Genomic DNA, 19,451 nt, shown 5'->3' with positions numbered 1-19,451 from the left:
CATCTCTCATTTAAATATTCTTGGGATAGTGTATTAGGAAGAATCTTCCAGTACCAATTTAAATAACATTGGTTAATTTCAACTAACAACTCCAGGAATTTATATAGTTCTATTAAAATTTGTGAATCTAGCAACTATAAAGTAGAACTATTTAGACTGCTCAAATAAAAAAGCTTACTAAAGCTTAAACTTCAAAATATGCAAAAATAATCTGTACCTGACACTTTCAGTTTCTCCCTTATATACACAAAGTAGTTCTTTTATGACTAAAACAAAGGTCATGTTTTTGTTACTGACTCAAATTTCATGATAAGCTTCTTTAAACATATTCTGAATTTATTTTTCTTTTAAAGATTTTTATTTATTTGAGAGAGAGAGAGAGAGTGATAGAGCGCATGAGGCAGGGGGAGGGGCAGCGGCAGGGGGAGGGGCAGCGGCAGGGGGAGGGGCAGTGGCAGAGGGAGAAGCAGGCTCCCCCCTGAGCGGGGAGCCAGACCTGATCCTAAGGCAGACACTTAACTGAGTCACCCAGGTGCCCCAAACATACTCTGAATTTAAATATAAACAAAAATTATTAGGGCGCCTGGGTGGCTCAGTCATTAAGCGTCTGCCTTTGGCTCAGGTCATGATCCCAGGGTCCTGGGATTGAGCCCCACATCGGGCTCCCTGCTCAGCGGGAAGCCTGCTTCTCCCTCTCCCACTCCCCTGCTTGTGTTCCCTCTCTCGCTGTGTCTCTCTCTGTCAAAAAAATAAATAAAATCTTAAAAAAAAAATTATTTATAAATGTTAGGTAGCTGCCTGGGTGATTCAGTCTGACTCTTGATTTCAGCTCCGGTCATGATCTCAGGATCCTGGGATCCAGCCCCACATCTGTTTGTCCCTCTCCCTCTGCTCTTCCCCCGCTCATGCCCTTGCTCTCTAATAAAAAAACAAAATCTTTAAAAAAAAATGTTAGGTAAAAAATTCAGTTATAATTTCTAAATTGTTCATTTAGCAGTCCCCTTTCTTTTTTTTTATTATGTTATGTTAATCACCATACATTACATCATTAGTTTTTGATGTAGTGTTCCATGATTCATTGTTTGCGTATAACACCCAGTGCTCCATGCAGAACGTGCCCTCTTTAATACCCATCACCAGGCTAACCCATCCTCCCACCCCCCCTCCCCTCTAGAACCCTCAGTTTGTTTTTCAGAGTCCATAGTCTCTCATGGTTCGTCTCCCCCTCCGATTTCCCCCCCTTCATTCTTCCCCTCCTGCTATCTTTAAGGGTAACCTTTTGGAAAATAAATTGTATCTTACTAGTAAAATTGTGACAAACTAAACATTTTTTGATTAGCAGATTATGGATCAACATATCTGCTATCTTACTGGACACATATGCAGTGTCTACATACTCTAATATGTAAGAATAATGCTACCCTTCTGCAAATAGCTTCCTCATTCTTTCCTTTCATTATTACATGAGCCCCCAGTTATCACAAGGCAGAGGGAAGGAGATTCCCAGTAAACATCGTGGGTGAGAACAGAGAAAAGGAAGATGAAGGACTGCTAAGTCTAACAGTGGAAAGAAATCATGAAACGCTCACTCACACAACACCTGAGAGTTTACTTCAGGTTGTGTGATCTTGTAGGGTACGCAGTGGGATGCTGTGAGGCGGAGGCGTGCTGGAGTCTACGAGTGGCTCTGGCATTACCTGGCTCTCTATTTGCCCATGTGTGAAATTGGAAGAATGCCACCGCCCTTATTTCTTTAATGGGAAAGTTCTTACGTGGCTTTAAAAAAAAATTGTGATTTCTAAAGTTGAAAAAGAAATCAGTATTCCAATTTTATTTAAAACCATGTAAATATATTTATACTCTACAAGAACCTAAAAATATCTGAAGTCCACTGAGTTCAACTAAAAATTTATTTTTATTATTATTATTTTGTTATTCATATATCATCAAGCATAGAAAAAGCACTGTGCTCTTTAATCCTTATATTTAAAACACTCTGGAAAAATCAATACTTTTCTTGTCCCAAGAATAACAAAAATGGTGCTAGAAATTCTTTTTTTTTTTTTAAGAATTCATATTTCTTCTTCTTTTTTTTAAAGATTTTATTTATTTATTTGAGAGAGAGAGCAAGCTGGAGAGAGAGACAGAGAGAGCACAAGCAGGGGGAGTGGCAGGCAGAGGGAGAAGCAGATTCCCTGCTGAGCAGGGAGCCCGATGTGGGACTCGATCCCAGGACCTTGAGATCATGACCTGAACCAAAGGCAGACGCTTAACGACTGAGCCACCCAGGCGCCCCTAGAAATTCTTAATTAATGCATTTAAGTAAAGCAGCGGGCTGCACCACTAAACTATTTCTGGGAAGGTGGAAAGATAGAACAAAACCCTCCCCTCCTGCCTTCCATTTCTCTTAAAAAAAAAAAAAAGTGGGGGGAGATTAAGGTAAAAAGAAGTTTGTTATTTGTGAGGTAAAAGTTTATGAGAGTTCATTCATTCTCCATTAGTTCTTTGATTGGATGTGACCTTTTAGGTTGATATTTAAGAAGATAATTGTGTACTTGAGAAGTAGTCCCAGTCATTGATTTTTAATAAAAACAGATACCTTTCTATCTGTGAGCTGGAAATATAAAGTGACAAAATGAACACATTTAATGCACAAGAGAAGCATTAAATAATCTGAAAATTGATTACTGGCGCAATAATTCTATTTCCCAAATTACATTTTGGTTTCTCCAGGAATAAAATGAAGATGACCTACTGAATTAGCAAGTTCTCAAAAATATAATTAGAAGACAACCACAGATATTGTGTCCTACAAAAGTTTTTCTTATTTACAATGAACTTAAAATGACCCCTAAACAGATAAGTATCTGCTATGGCAATCAGTTCAGATCAACAAGCACTGCTATAATAAAGCTGACTTCATTGAAGAGCTTTTAACCCTCTCACTAATGCGCTATAGGTGCTGAATTTCTTTTTCACACAAAGCATTGTTTTTTCAAATCCTCAGTTTAATTTCTCTCTATTTTCTCAAACCAAGATCACCCTATTCTCCCCTACTTATTTCCGTTTTTCACTTCCATCTACAAACCCTTGACTCAACTTTTCAGTTTCCATTCAAACTTCTCTGTTCAAATCTAAAATGAAGACAAATCTGCCAAAAACAACCACCAAGGTACAGTTCTGCTCAATCTTTCTCATGTCTTCTCTATTTAAATTAGGAATTTTTTACAATAAATAAAACGTATTGAAAGAGAATCTATATTCTGCAGGATGTTAATGCTCAGATTTTCAAAAAATATGTTGACTAAAAAGGACCCAGTATAGAGTTGCATTCTGTACTTTCTAAATAATTGTCAATATAACTATATACTGGGTTTTTTTTTTCAACTTAAGAGTCATGAGATAATTTAGTGAACAACAGTGAAAATGCATACTTTTTTTTTTTAAAGATTTTATTTATTTGACAGAGAGAGAGAGCACAAGCGGGGGGAGGGCGGCAGGCAGAGAGAGAGGGAGAAGGAGGCTCCTCAATGAGCAGGGAGCCCGATGCGGGGCTCGATCCCAGGACCCTGGGATCATGACCTGAGCCGAAGGCAGACGCTTAACTGACTGAGCCACCCAGGCGCCCTGAAAATGCATACTTTTGATGACCACTCCTGTGACTCTCAAAGAAATTAAATACTGAAACTGAAGGAAAAAATCTGTTTGTCTTATTTTCCAGTAAATGGACCCTGGGCATTCCGGAAATGACACTGCTTGCTGATCAGAATGGAAAGTCATATAGTGGGTAATATCATTAAAATAAAATTATCATAGCTTCTGCCTTTTTGGGTAATTTTCTACCTTTCCTGAATGGAGAGTTCTTTGGAGAAGTTTCCCTCATTCATTCAATTGCCAAATAATTGGTGCATTTATTTGTTTTTTTCATTTATTACTTTAATCTCACTCTTTCACTTCCTCATTCCCTCAATCAATCACTGAACTTTTTTAATATGCCAGGCCCTAGAGATACACAGATAAAAAGCAGTTACTGTTCCTCAGGGGCAGGAGCTAGACAGGGGTGAGAGAGGTGTGTGTGTGTGTGTGTGTGTGTGCGCGTGTGTGTGTGTGTGTGTAAAGAAACAAGTGCCATGCCGTGTACTGCCAAGGTGTGGGGTTGGGGGGATATGGGGAGAGAAGAAAGGGGAGCAGGATAACTTCATGCAGAAGATGATGCCCAAGCTTTTCTTCGAAGAGAGAAGTTTGCCTGGTAAAGAACAGGGGAAGGGATGTTTCAGAAAGAGGAAACAGCATCCATAAAATCACAGAAATTTATGGAAATTTTAGTAGAACGTATACTGGTAGAATGAGGAAAAGAAGAGGGTCTCCTGAGATCCATAAGTCTGGAGAGGTAAGCTTGGATCAGATTACAAGCGGCCTTTTGAGTCATAATTCCTTGTACATAGTAAATGTTCAATAAATGTCGGCTTCACAGATGTTAATTTCACAATCACTGATGATACCAGTTTTAATTAAACTTAAGAGATATCTAAGGAAAAATACCTATCTTTTCAACTCAAGATATTTAGGGTTAAGTACAGTAGTTCCCCACTGATATATGGATGAGATCATTACTGGAAAAAGAAAGAATACTGAACACCCAAAGATACTGTCATAAACAAAAATATTTTACTAAGCTACAAAATATACGTATCTTAAGTATCATTCATGTACAGCTGACATATTTCAATCTAGAATCCTAATCATTTGTACATAATAACAATAATAGCATAATTCAAAAGGAAAGATTTGACATACAGGCTTATTTCTCCAAAGGACACTATTTCTCATTTTTGGTCTGTAACGCTTAAGTGTATCCATGTTTTTTAGGATATAAGAAATAAAAAAAACTCCCAAGCTTTTAAACTCTGAGTTCTTCTAACTGGAATGACTATACCCAGAAATAAATCTTATAGAGTTCCTTATTCCTATTGATCAAGGCTGGTTGGGGGCATAGCCACTATGTTCATGAAATGTTCCCTTCCAAACCTCTTTGGGCAGTAGCCTTAAAAATTTAGCAGTAGCTAACTCAATTTGATAAGCTTTCAAATAGATATTTAGTGGAACATTAATTTGCTTAAATTTTTTCATTCTTCAAACAGTTACAGAGACTGCTACCATTTTCGCTGTAAAATCGACACTTAGTGAAAGTTTGCTATTTAAAAACTTTATACTTCACTTTTCATTGTTTCCTATCTTCTGCCATGCTAAAAAATCAAATGGCAATTTGAACTTTGAAAAGATTGAAAAAGCTTACTATATAAGGAAATATTTAAGATACCCTTAAAGTATGGCAGCATCAAATCTGTTCAGGTTTTTGCTTCCATAAATTCTGAATAATTATTTTACAAACAGAGTTCCTGCTTAAGGAGAGAAAATATTTATTAGCACATCTGCATTTCAAAGCTCTTGTTCTGAGAACTTTTCTACATAACTGAACAGATTAAAATTAACATTATTAGTCTGTATTTTTCATACCTCGTTTCTTTCATAAGATTTAGTTTCCATGTTTACCTAGTTGTATAGCCTTCTATTTCCCCACAGGACAAGGACAGATTTTTACCAATATGAGGAGCTGCTCCTCATATTGGTAAAAATCCTGTCTTTTTTGGAGAGTACGCCATAGAACATGTTTTGCTTTGTATCTCTTTTCGAAACTGGTAACTCCATAGAGTGAAGTAAAAAGTGGAATCTTATTTTCCTCTCCCAACTCTAAGACCTTCTATCTGGGCCAGACTTTGATATTTGCCCCTTGGCTGAGAATCCGCATATCCAACTTCACACTTAGCTGCAGTGAAGTAGCCCTGCAGGCAGGCCGACTTCAACGAACCACTAGTGGTATCATCATTAAAATCCTGCTGAAGGTCACCATGGTAACCGCCTGCTGAGGCTTCGCTGCTGCACTCGGCATCTCCTAATCAGCTACCATGTGAAATGCAAATTCAGACAGTCTGAAAATTAGTCAAGAAGAATAGGGGATGAGGATGCAGATATGTGAAATATTCATGCGCTTCATGGAAAAAAGAAGACAGCATGAATGACACAACAAAGAGCGGCCCCTGACATTCTTGCCATCATTTTGCATTATTGTTCACACCCTACTGTATTTCCAAGCCTGGAGTTCTGAAGTTGGTTTTGTGAAATGCCATATTTATATTCTATACCCAAAATAGTAATTAAATATGGCTAACATAATAGCATTAACATCAAATAAAGATAATACTTCTAAATTATGGTCACTGCCTTATGAGAGTTTATTTTAATTACCTGAATACAAAGGCTATGAAACAAACAACAACAACAACAACAAAAACCCAGGCACCATTGATTATTAGTATCAAAACCACAGGAAAAAAAAGGTACTTATAACATTCTAGGGCCTCAAGTGCTCTCCATATGGTAAAAATTCTTTAGAGATATTTATTATTCAAGTTACACTGACTCAATTTTCCTTCTATAAGACTCAAACCGATTGCTATTCATTTCAAGATAGAGTGACAAGACTACCTAATAACTGAATGTTATAATTGTTTTATATTTTTCCTTTGCTCCTTGCCATCTCCCTTGGGCAAAAAAATCTGTTGCTCGTGAGAGGGTGAGATGTCCTAACTCAAGACAGTGTTTTCTCTGGGTAGATTCCCCAGTAAGCTTTCCAAAAAGAGTTATGTGAACACATTTAGTTAACCCAAGATACTGCTGTTCTGCCTACCTCCACCTTAAATACTGGCAAAGTTAAATACTGGGCTAAAATTGGAGATGTTTTGTTCAATAAAAAACCGTATGTTGGGTAGAGCCAAAACAACTCATTTCAATGGGTTACCAAAGCAAGCAAGGATTCAGACTCAGATTTTAATACAGGAGAGTCTTCTAAAATTTTCAATCCCATCCAATATATGTTTTAACATGTCTGCTAATGATAACCTCAAAACATTTCCCACAGGAATCGGATTACAACAGTGAGGTGGTGACGGGGCAGGCGTGGTCAAGGGAGGGAGGATAGAGCTGAAAGAACGAGGTGGAGAGACACACAGCTAAGAGATGGAAGTTTCACACTTTGGAAAACACGGATGAGAGGGAAGTTCTGCAAAGCAGAAAGTTATAATGGTTGTTCTGAGGCTGTGAGAATGAGGAGTGGCCTTATTAAGAAGGGCACCAGACATGCTGGTCAACTCGAGCTGGGGTCTGAGCATGAATTTTGCCCTTCGCCGTGTTCAGGAGGCTGCAAAGTCAGCTCTCCTTCTCCTCACACCTAGGAAGTGACCAATTTCACACCACATGCTGTGCTGTGCTCCGCTCCACATTAGGAACTGCAGAGTCAACTCTTTAAACAGTAAGTCTCCCAGAGAAGGGAAACAGAATGAAAAGTGCTATTTCTGCCACCATATTCGTCATTTGTGTTTCTGGACAGAAAAAAAAAATTCTTAATAAAATGCAAACGTTAGCAAAATGAACAACAGACAAACACATGGACTGAAAAATGACTTACTTCCTCTGAATAGTGATCTGAAGGAAGAGGTGGGTAGTCACACTGTTCTATCTTCTTACACAGCGAGTACAAATTCATTTTGTCACCATAGAAAGGACTCTGTAACGCAGCCATCTGTAAAATGCTCCCAATGAAACTGATATAGTTACATGGTAACTTTTAAAGGTGATTTCATCAAGTATATTACACTCGGGTAGAAAATAATTACAAATACTTTAAATAAAGTTATCTGGGCATTTTGATTGTTTTGAGTATTCCTTTCTGAGAATTATTCAGTAAGTTCTAAAAATCTTACTTCAATTTTTGGGGGTTTTTTTCAATATTTAAAATTCCCTAAAAGGGAGAAATGGTTAGCACATATTTACATATACATATATATATATATATATATATATATATATGTATATGACATAAAGTAACATTAAGAAAAAGAACACAGAGTGACGTAAAACTCTGTGAATATAATGCCATAAAAACAAGTAATATATCTCATGACTAAACAGACATCGCTGGTATACATCAACCATGCAATGGTCAAAATATCACTAAAATGAAACAGAAATTGAAAATGAATTATAATCTAAGCCATGGTTTAGGGAGTAGAATGTATAGCATTTTATACAACATGACTGTTTCTGTAGGGAAGGGTTATTTTGAGATTAAAAAAGTCTTCTCAATCTGAATGTTATAACTGACCCTCAAGTGGTTTACAATGAACTAGAACTTCTTTTCTTTTGATAATGCCTCAAAAACACTGAATATGTTCAAAAGCTCTCTGAGTCATAGCCGCTATTTCAAGGCATCCGAATGAGATTTCTATGCAGAAAAAAAAAAAAAAAAAGACTCAAAGAATGATCAACTTTAAAAAAGACATTATTGAATTTAAATTTATTTTAAGACAAGGTTCTAACTTGACATTTAAAGTGCAAGCAAGTACTGTGGTAAGCAGGGTTACAAACTAAAAAATTCAATTTAAAATGTTCGCATCCTGTTCAAAACCTTCTAAATCTTTGAACCGCAGCGGCAAGAATACAACACGGAGTGCGAGGCTGCCCCAAAGTCAGTCACCCTTTTCTACATGTGCTAATAAGTTTGATTTTGGAAGGACAATGTGTACATTCCCCAGACAGGCAGAGTGTGTGTGAAACACGCTAGTCCATGCTGTGCTACTCAGTGAGCGTCAGTGGGGACAGGACAAGCTGAAAATGGCTCTCATCTGTCTTCTGGTGCTCCAGAAAGAGCTTTAACTCCTTCAGAGCCTTAAACGAGGAGGGGATGGCACTGGAAATCAAACCTGCGAAGTAGCTTGGCATAGTTTTACTTAGCCTACATTTTATATGAAACCTATATAAACCTATATGAAACAACCTCAGGAATGGCTGTTCCACATGAGGAGAGAAAAGTAAAAACAATATAAATGGCCCTAAACATGTAAAACCCTCCATCCGAGAGGAAATTTCTAGAAGAGGAGCTATCAGTAATAAAACATTTTTGTTTTGTTTTGTTTAAAATGCAAGTACACTTTATGACAGAGTATTATAAAGGCCACTTTAAAAAATACACTGTATATATAAACTATAGTCTTTCCATATTTGCAAAAACCCTACGTAAATGTACATATATTCATTATCATATGCTAGGAGTTCATTATAGTACTTTTGTCTCAATACTGCAGAGTGTTAAAAAAAAAAAAAATCTGAATGTCCCCTAAGGAGTTAAAACAGGAATAGTATATTTTCATGCATCTCCTGCTTTGACAGATGAAAAATGTCAACTGTCCTGTTTTTATTTTCAAGCTTTTGCACTATTCATCTGGTTCATTAGTGCATCTCGATGCTGCCCCTGACAGCTGCTCGCCCTCTCCTCCCAGCAGCTGAATTTTTCAGGCTAATTTGATCCTCCACACTGAGACGATCACTAGAATGATTGACTTGCTCCCTGACCTCCAGGGTCTGACTTTCCTGATTAGTATTCTGGGGGTGTCGGAGGGACGAAAGCCCACTGTCTGTCTTCGGGGCTGGTGGCAGCTCTCTTTTTTTTTGAACTGTAAGCCACCAACCTACAACCCTGTAAGGATGCAATTGCTGCGCTGAACAATAAAGGAAATGTGTAAAACCTACTTTTCCATGTAAAGGTCCATGTAGCAAAAGCACAGCATCTTGATTTTAATTAGTAAAGTCTACTTTGTTGCATATCAATTAAAACTGTACTGCTAGTTTTTTTTTTTTTTTGAGGTTTCAGGAATATTTGAAAGTCTAATTTTCTGAGTTTAAAATACATTTTCAAAAAAGCTTCCTACTCCTTCATTGTTAATAGTAAATTCTTGGAGGGATATAATATAAAATGTCCATGAGAGGTTGTGGCCAATTTTTTAAGGCTAAGTTGCTGGGTATTTCTATTAGCACTATATTGAAACATAACTGGAAGGAGATAGAACATAAAGATAAATTAAATCTTTCGAAAAATTTTAGTTCTTTCACATGACTTGCATAGAGGAACTGAGAATATTCACTGAGATGAAAACTAATGTTATCATGATAAATACTTTAACTCAAAATCATCCATAACACATAAAACTCATGGATGTAGGAGTGTCCAAAGAAATAATTTCTATTTTGGTGATCATTTTAAATACACATAAAAATGGGACACTGCCTCTCAAAGGCAAATCCAGAATGTGAAGAATTATTTCAGTTTAGACATAAGAATCCAGTTGCCCTAAAAGAATTTGCAAACTTCTCAAAAAACATTTATTACCTTAACTGAACTTTTTCTTTTTCATTGCTAAATTTCATCTTGTTAGTGCAAATCAATTTGCTGTTTACTTTTAGGTGTTTAAAGGAAAATGCCGCTTTGATAATATTAGACTATGGCCTGAGGAACCTAATGTTACCTAAATAAATATGAAATATTTAAAAATGTACAAAGTGACTTTTAAACATTATAGTAATTTAATATAATCAAATCAATTCTTTTCAGCATTGTATCAAATTAGTAACAGAATGTAATATAGGGAGCATAATCTCTTTTAATCTCATGTGCATACCTAAAAACATGTTTTGTCATATCACTAATTCATAAAAATTATCCTACAGATGTTATTTAAGAACACTTAAAAATCTGTTCTTTTAAAGTGGCCATTAGTGACTTTACTAGCAAGAACAAAATAAATAATCTCAGGTTCCTTAAATTAAGGAAATCTGTAAACCATAATATAATAATTAAAGATCATGATACACATTAAAAAAAAAAAAAAAAAACCCTTCTAATGCTCTACTTCCAAGTAATGGTTGGGGAATTAAAATAGCTGATCTCATGATATATTTCATTTAAGTCAGGAGGATAAGAAACACAAAATATAGAGTAAGAAATACATTGGTTTCTATCTATCCACTTTAGATTTCTTTTGTATACATTAAAACATGAAAATGATTCCATGTATTATTTTCCTTCATTTTATTTTATAGTTACTCAGATGCAGACTAACCTTTAATTAGCAGCTCTGACTTAAAGCCTGTATCACCAGGAAAATTACCATTGGATTAAAAAATAAATTTACATAAGTCACTAGTCGTGAGTGCTTTTTGATACCATTACTCTATAACATGGATGTAAAATGTGCTTTTATATAATATGCCTTTTTTTCTACCCATCCAAATTACCGCACTGAAATATTTGTTAGAGGATATACCTAGATGATTCCATTTTCCTTTGATAAATTATCACCAGTAGAACAGGAGAGAGAGAATTTCACTAAGCTTTACCAATACAACTGTTACTCATGGAAGTGAAATTAAGTGGTAACCTAGAAAAATTATCTATTTACCTACTATCCTTGAAGCTAAATTACTCTATGTAAGAGCAAAAGAAATATTGAAAAAGATATTTACCATGCTTTCATGTTTTAAATCCATTCCATTATACCTCTCCTGCTATGCATGGATAAGCAAGTTATTTTACAAATGTTCAAATGTACATTTTTATAAATAAGATATGCAGGATAACATCATATTAATATCAAAAACATTTTTAAAAATAAAATTCTCACTAAAAGGAAACAATTTAAAAATATTAAGAAGTAAATATGCAGGAATGTATAGTTACCATTACAAAAGCAGTTACTAAGTCAAGAAATTAACCCTTCCTAATTAAAAAGCTAATTCTTAAACAGCATCCAGAAAAAAATAAGTGTATACTATAAGGACAGAGGAAATATATTACAGTAACTAAAGATACATCAATATGTGGACTTTATCAACATTACCTACCTCATATAGTAGACAACCAAGAGACCAGATGTCAGATTTGAAGTTGTATCCATTTTCATGTATTCTCTCTGGAGACATGTAATAAGGTGTACCCACTGCAAAAAACAAACCAAACAAAACAAGAGGAGTATAAAAATGAAGATGCAGCTGTGGTAAGAAATTTTACACACAATATTCTAGATTAAAATATGTCACCAAAATCATTCATTTAGAATCAGGAAATTGTTTTTGTGAATACTTAAAACTATTTAATTTCTTCTATTCCCTGACCCTTAAGCAGCACATCGACATCCATCCTATATTAAAAAGGGTGTGGTGAGTTTGTGGTGAGTTAAACTTTTGATTGATTCAGGGAGAATCTCGGGAGCTTAACTAAAGGAAAAACAAGGAATTCTAACATGAAAATCTACTTAAGTGATTCACATTGGCTTCATTTCATTATTTTGAAAAAATATGGCTTGCATATCCCAAGCAATTAAGCATGATCATATAATCATTTACTTAAATATAAACATTAATTTATAACAATTCGGTAGTGTGTATAAATAAACCATGCTCATTAGCTTTAACAGAAGCATTCCTTAGAACACAGTCGTAGCTCTTAAAATTAAGAGTGATATAATCATTAACCTTCCATATCCTACTTACTACCATTTTAGAAAGAATACAACAGAGTTTTGTACATCAAAGGGTTATATAATAACATATGTTAAAGGTCAGTGACATTCTGGAAAAATGTCTGAGTAATACTACTGAGACTCTTTTAAAGACAAGATACTCTAGATAATTTTTATTTTTGTTTCTTTTGATGTGCTTATACTTGTTTCCCTTTTTTATGGCCATTTTAGAAAAGGCTAACATAATAAATGATAACGTAATAAATTAATATTTATTAAATATTTTAAAATAGGCAAAGCATGTATGTTATATTTTGAAGGGTAAAAACACTTAAGTGGCTTTCAACGTGAATATCTTAAAATTTCAAATTTAGATGGCTACTTCACCACCATTAGCCTAAGACTTTTTGCCAAATAGACAAAGTTTGAGAACAGTATTTTGGAATTTTACTTGCTTGAGGCAAAACCTACCAAGACTATGCTGCTACTCACAGAGAGAAGGACGTTCTCCTTTTTCTATTAATTTTCAAGAACTCCCCAGATATTTAGTGTAAATCTTAATGAGACTGTAACTCCCAGTACTGAACTGCGAACAGGAAGAGTCACACCAATAATCAAAGCATTATCCTCAACGGCAGGACTCAGTTTTCCAAAAGAATAAGGTTGTAACCTAATAGTTGTGTATGAAAACTAGACTGTGCTGAAGGTGAAAACATCATGAACCGTGTATTCACAAGAAATCCCATCTATACTGGAACCCATTTTTACTAATAACGGGGACAGTCCTAGTCAGAATGTACAAAAGAGAAGTATTTATGGAAGTGAAGAAGTGAAGAAAGAACAGGCACACAGGAGGATAAAATAAATTTAAATAAAATATGAACTATTCACGTAGGCAATTAGTAAGACAAACCTTAAGAAACAAATTATTTCAGTGTAGCATTTACTTTGAAGATGGGTAAATCTGCCAATCCCTGTCAGGGTCAGAAAAGCCAAGAAACTTTCAGAAATAGCTAGGATTTTAAACAATCTGAACTGTTACTGGGTAAAATAAACACAAGCTCTCTAGCTTTGGGAGTTCCAACCACTTCCCTTGTAGTTTGCATACACGACACCGATTACTGGAGGTATTTACACCCTTTCTCCATTTAAGGAAGGGTGGTGGGTACAGCTGGAATAGTCAGGGGGCTCTGCACAGGCTCTTGGTTTCAGGACATAAAGCAAGTGACTGGCAGTGAGGAATGTGCAGAGAGAGGCTTCACGGAATCCACAGGGGGCAACTGAAAACACTGAGGCTTGAAGGTTCAGAGTTTACCAAAAGCAAAGGTAATTTTAACCAGTAGCTCTGGGAAACCTGCTGATACATTAGGGGTTTGATATGAGTGTGAAAGATTGATGATAGGGAAAAAGAAGAACAAATGCTAGCATTTTACAGAGATTAGCCCCAGCATAACACCTTAACTGCAACACAACTGAACTCATGGATGACCCGCAAGTGAAGGAAGCAGAGGAAAAGAATGATTAGGAATTCCACTAAGCTAAACTTATAACGTAAAAAATTTTAATGTGAAGAAAAGCCTTTTCTAGTGAGCTGCTAGAGGTCATTACAAAGAGGGGTTAACGCTGCTACTGTAAACTCAGACACTGATTCTTCTTCATATTATAAATAACAAACTTCCTTATGCTAAATATGCATATTTTATTTTAATATTTAAATTATACAAATCTTGAATGTATATTAAAATATAAATCTAAGGATGCTACTCACCTTTTTGACTGACACATTTCCAAAAGAGTCATTATGTAGGAAAAGGAGAAAGTTTGTATCCTGCACTACAATTATTAATTGGATCGATTCATAATTAACTGCTGAGCACAGCGTAAGAGGGAGTTTCCACTTGCTCCCTCTTACATGATCCCTAAAGTGCGCCTCCGCTGTGGACACGGGCTCTTCGGCTGACTGACACGGAGCAGAGAGGTTGAGCCCCATCACATAAACGGGCTCGTCCTTCCTCTCTACCTAGTACAGAGGTCGAAAAGTTTAAATTGCTCAGGAAAATCTGAAATACATTTAAATGCAGTGATAGGTCTGCCACATTTCAAACTTAATGGATATATAATTATTTCCTAAAAGTTTTTTTTTAAATCCACGACAGCTGTGTCTATTATTACTACTGCCTCAAGAATGTTGTGACTTCTTTTAACAGCTGTACAAGAAAAGGGAGAGTTGTACAGTGATATGATTAGACATTAAAACAATCATGCAAATTACTACGTACTGAGGGGCATGGAGACGGCAGGTTGCGTAATTTCACTAATCTTTCGAGAATTTATGGCTGTAGCTAAAATGGGAATGTATTTTACTATAGCAGATATTTATGCCATTTTAACCTCCTGATATGCATGAAAGTGAGTAAGAAATGGATGATAACATCATAAAAAAACAGAGAAAGAATGATATCAGGGGAAAATTGCTAACAACTGAAAATGCTATCTGAACTTTCTTTAAAATATACTGACAATCATTCAAATATAAACAAATTTTAATTGCATTAATCGACTTATTCTAGCTATATGAGAAAAGTTTTACACTGTGTATACTCTATTAACAACAAATACATTCTAAAATTTATCCTGAACAAAAAGAAGATTGATTTTCAGAAGTTCTACATTATGTTTAGGAGAGTCAAAAAATTCTGCTAACATGCTATTAAGGAATATATGACTAAATTAATTAATAACTTCCCTTTTATCAGAACAAGTCATATGCAGACTTTTTTCAACATTCAGTAGCACAATTTCTGCAAAGACTTGAATTGAGAAAAACAATAGCACTACCGAGGCATCTGTTTATATGGTTAGAGTGGGTTACTGGTTTTTTTGTTTCATTTTGTTTGTTTTAAACAAGGAAGGCAGAGCAAAACCAGTCAAAGGTCAAACACTCTGTTTCACATCTTACCTCACTAACTAAGACCACTTAACTTCTCTTTTTGTTCACTTTCCTCACCTCTAAGATGCAGGGATGAGAAAGAGGAGATGATTTCTGACATCATTTTGCTCTAAATTCTGCAGCACTCATAAAAACCCTACAAAAATCCATATGGAAAGTGAAATGGAAAGAAGTAATATATTCCTTTTTAAAACTATTACATAAGACAGCTGAGCGAAGTGTTTTAAGTCAGAGAGTACAAACAAGCAAATTCAGTTTAGAAATGTTGCTTTTTCTCTCTTAGAATTAAAGCAAACTGCAGAAAAGAAGCTTTGAACCTGCCTTGTTGGGAACTTTAAAAGGACATGAGTCACCTTATACCTCAGTTTGATTTAAAAAAAAAAAAATACAGATACACACAACTTCGGGGAATAAGAATTAATTTTCATTCTCTCCTTCATACTCTTCAGTCCAGAAATAATGTTGGCAGACTTCAAAGAGAGAAGCCCAATGTATTTAATTTTAAGGAGTATTATCTAAGGTTAATACAGAATGGCTGAGCGGTAGACTAATATTTTTTCTGCAAAAGACAATTCTAAAATAAAATTTGTCATATTTTAAATGCACCTGATGACATTTAAGAGCTTTAATAATGCGGAGGGAGAAAAACCCAGGAAATTGTATTGTTATTGTTAGTCGGCTCTAGGCACTGTGTTAAATGCATTGCATGTATTATCTGGCTGAACTTTTAACAAATGTTTAGCGGGTCCCTACTACAGGGCACACACTGTTCTAGGTGCTGGGGAGATAGAAGTAAACAGATTAAGTCCTGACCTCATGGGGCTCATGCACTAGTGCAATGAGGACTACTATTTAGCCTCAGGAGATGTTACTACTGTTACCTTGTTTTAGTGTCCAAATCTTTTTTTTTTAAAGATTTTATTTATGTATTTGACAGAGCGAGACACAGTGAGAGAGGGAACACAAGCAGGGGGAGAGGGAGAGGGAGAAGCAGGCTTCCCACTGAACAGGGAGCCCGATGCGGGGCTCGATCCCAGCACCCTGGGATCATGACCTGAGCCGAAGGCAGACGCTTAACGACTGAGCCACCCAGGCGCCCCTCTACTGTTACTTTGTTTTAGAGAAGAGGCTTTGGGAGTTCAGCTAATTTGCCAGAGATCACAAAATGGGTAAATTGTGAACTTAGAATTCAAACCAGGTAGTTCTGTCCCTTGCATTTAAATAGACGGTTATTCCATTAAAACTCTCCACTGTGAAATATAACTAAACAATAACAACAACAATAACAAAATTCTGTATCCTTCCAAATTAGGAAACAGAGAAATCTTCTAAAAGTCAGGATGTACATATGAAAAGCCAGGAATAAGGGCCTGGGCTCAATGGGCTCCATGTGGAAATTATGCTCTTTGCAGCTACTCTGATTGTTTTAAATACATACTCGTTACAGTTGACAGAGAGGTTAAATGTGCACAGTTTAAAATTAGATAATAGCTTCTTCCTGGAGCCATTACTTAAGTCTAGAAAGGGCTGAAAGTTAAAAATAAATCAGTGCAAGTAGCCTATCGCACTGACTGAACACATGCTGCCCTTTCCGGCCCCAACCCACCTTGGACTATGACGGGGAATAAGCCAAAGAAAGCTCCACAGAGAGGTGCTAGGGAAAGGTGTGGGGAAAACCAGTATGTGACCACAGGTGGCACTTGGCACCAAAAATGAAACTGTTTTAATGCCTGGTTCAGGAACACTAATTTCCCAAGTTGAAATCAGAAGCTATATCACACTTGGAAATAGTGTGGGGAACATGAATTGTACACTCAAGAGACTCCGGTGTGAAAATGCTGATATCTGGTTTGAGTGACGGCCATGCATTTACTCTTCTGGTAATATCACAAAATCTGAGAACCATTTGTCTCATTGTGTAAGGTAAAGAGGGTTCAAACAATCTTATAACAACAACAAAAACAACAATTTCCCCCCAAGGGGTTTCAAATATTATCTAGCACAAGGATCAGTATCAGAGAGTCCTAGTTTTTTTTTGTTTTTTTTTAATCTATGCCATTTTCAGGATGTACAACAAACACACGTAATAGCTAAAGTCACACACGTATATGCAAAAAGAAAATTCTCCATCTTTCCTCTTCGGGGGGACATTATGAAAACCAGTAAAATGGAAATTGAAACATTATTAATCTAACTACTCTCATTTGTTTTTCTCCTTTCCAGCAGTCAGACAGGAAACACTTCATTGTGTATAATAAATGCAACTCTGATGCAAATAGATTTGCTTAAATAGCAGCTAACTACCCCCAATTACTTATATACACCTTTGGAGTATATAATGTGTTTAGATTTTATAGAAGATTAGCTTTTCTAATTAAGTACTGTTAAGATTACTTTTTATCTCCTATATTCTAGTCCGTGAAGGAGTAAGCCACTCAAGAAGCAGGACTGGAACTGAGGAGAGAAGTCCCTTGAGAATTAAATAAACTTTTGTTAAAACACACACACACACACATAAAACAAAACAAAAAAGTGCCAATAAACTAACAATAACGACAGAGAGAACTTGTCTGCAAAATCTGTATTATGCCAAGTATGGTATATTCTTCCCTAAAAAGCAAATGTATATCACAATGCAATAAAACACCTACGAAGTTTATAATAAAAATGTGAAATTTTAATGTCAAAGTATCTGTCCAAAAAAGAAAGTGCTTAGTTTAATGCAAACTTTCATTAAACCTGACTTTTAAACAACTTCACCTTATGAAGTCTTTAAAGGAGGACAGAACAAACTCTCCATAAAGTCTACTTAAATAGTGGTAAGCAAAATTCTGGCCCCCATAACCTTTGCCCTCTGGTGCCATACCTGTATATGCTATGTTACCTGGCGAAAGTGACTTTGCAGATGTAAGATTACGGGTTTTAAAATAGAGATTATCCTAGATTATCAGAGGGAAGGGGTAGGAGAGATTTGAAGTGTGAGAGGAATTCTACCCACCATTGTTGGCTGTAGAGATGGAAAAAAAGGATTTAAGCCACTAAATTTATGGTAGTTTATTAGGACAGTAATAGAAAACAAATACAAATGTGTTAATGATTCATGCATTGCATGGGAGAATGGAACATTCAATTCAATGTGCTGAGAACCAGTTATGTACCAAGAACTACACCAGGCAATGGGGGGCTAAAGAGAGAAGCATATATGGTTTGAAAAATGTTTGACCCCTAAAAGCTTACTGGATTATTTTGGGATGGGATGAGTTATGTTTTGGGGAGTTTTTTTTAGAGGGGGAGGGAAGTAGGAGAAGCCAATACATTTACCATAAGAAGAGTAAAAGAATAAATTGTGGTCTTTTGTAATTTAAATGAATTCTGGCTTGTTCATTAATTGATATGACACTAATCTAGGTAACCAAACTACCTTAATGTTGAATTAGAGATATAACAATAGAAAACAGTTCATGTGCTACGTGGCACTTAACCCATAGTTGGTATTTGAACCTTGATTAAGTAATAGTTGTTATTATAAATTTTTTAAATTGACCAAAATAAGGTCCCTGTCACAAATACATCCAGCAGGGATTAACTACAGAGTTACTGATCAAGAGAAACATCACGAGGGATCAATACTCTGGTAAACCACATGAATTATTCTGATTTTAAAAATAATTTCTCTAAAAGAAAAATAATCCTAATCCCAATCCTAATAATAATCTCTGTTCAGAATTTCCTTTTAGAATGATGAAAATTCCCTAAGGCAATCTACGGCTACTTCTTCATTCACCACTACCACATATTCCCATTGAGAGAGTTAATTATACTTTAGTTGCAACAGCAACAAATAGATCACAAAAATAAACAAGTAGGGAAAAAATACAAAACAAACAATAGAAAATATAAATCAGGTAATTTTTGCTTCATCTCATGGCCATGGACAATGCTCACATTTATTATTTCTGGTTCTCCTCTTCCTTAACACATGGAAGTTATGCTACCCCTTGAGATAGGTAAGGTCGTGAAACTTGTTTTGGACAATAAAACATGAATGGGCATAATCTGTGTTACAAAGAAGTAGAATGGGTTTAATTCAG

General features: G+C 35.7%; 1 protein-coding gene across 6 annotated transcripts in view; it reads right to left on the bottom strand.

The window, feature by feature from the left end:
* NEK7 (NIMA related kinase 7) overlaps positions 1 to 19,451 on the bottom strand; it is a 166,005-nt gene that overhangs the window by 14,184 nt on the left and 132,370 nt on the right. For 5 of the 6 annotated variants that reach the window (XM_036121902.2, XM_036121919.2, XM_036121948.2 and 2 more), the window contains 2 exons: positions 11,794 to 11,888; positions 7,526 to 7,681 (listed from right to left, as the gene is read on the bottom strand). In XM_036121902.2, coding sequence (XP_035977795.1) covers positions 7,526 to 7,681; positions 11,794 to 11,888 — 251 coding nt within the window. The remainder of the gene's footprint in view (positions 1 to 7,525; positions 7,682 to 11,793; positions 11,889 to 19,451) is intronic. The other variant, XM_036121911.2, reaches the window with a different exon arrangement.

The sequence above is a fragment of the Halichoerus grypus genome, chromosome 7 (genome assembly GCF_964656455.1).
Source record: "Halichoerus grypus chromosome 7, mHalGry1.hap1.1, whole genome shotgun sequence".
Taxonomy (NCBI): domain Eukaryota; kingdom Metazoa; phylum Chordata; class Mammalia; order Carnivora; family Phocidae; genus Halichoerus; species Halichoerus grypus.
This window is presented reverse-complemented; position numbering and strand designations above follow the sequence as displayed.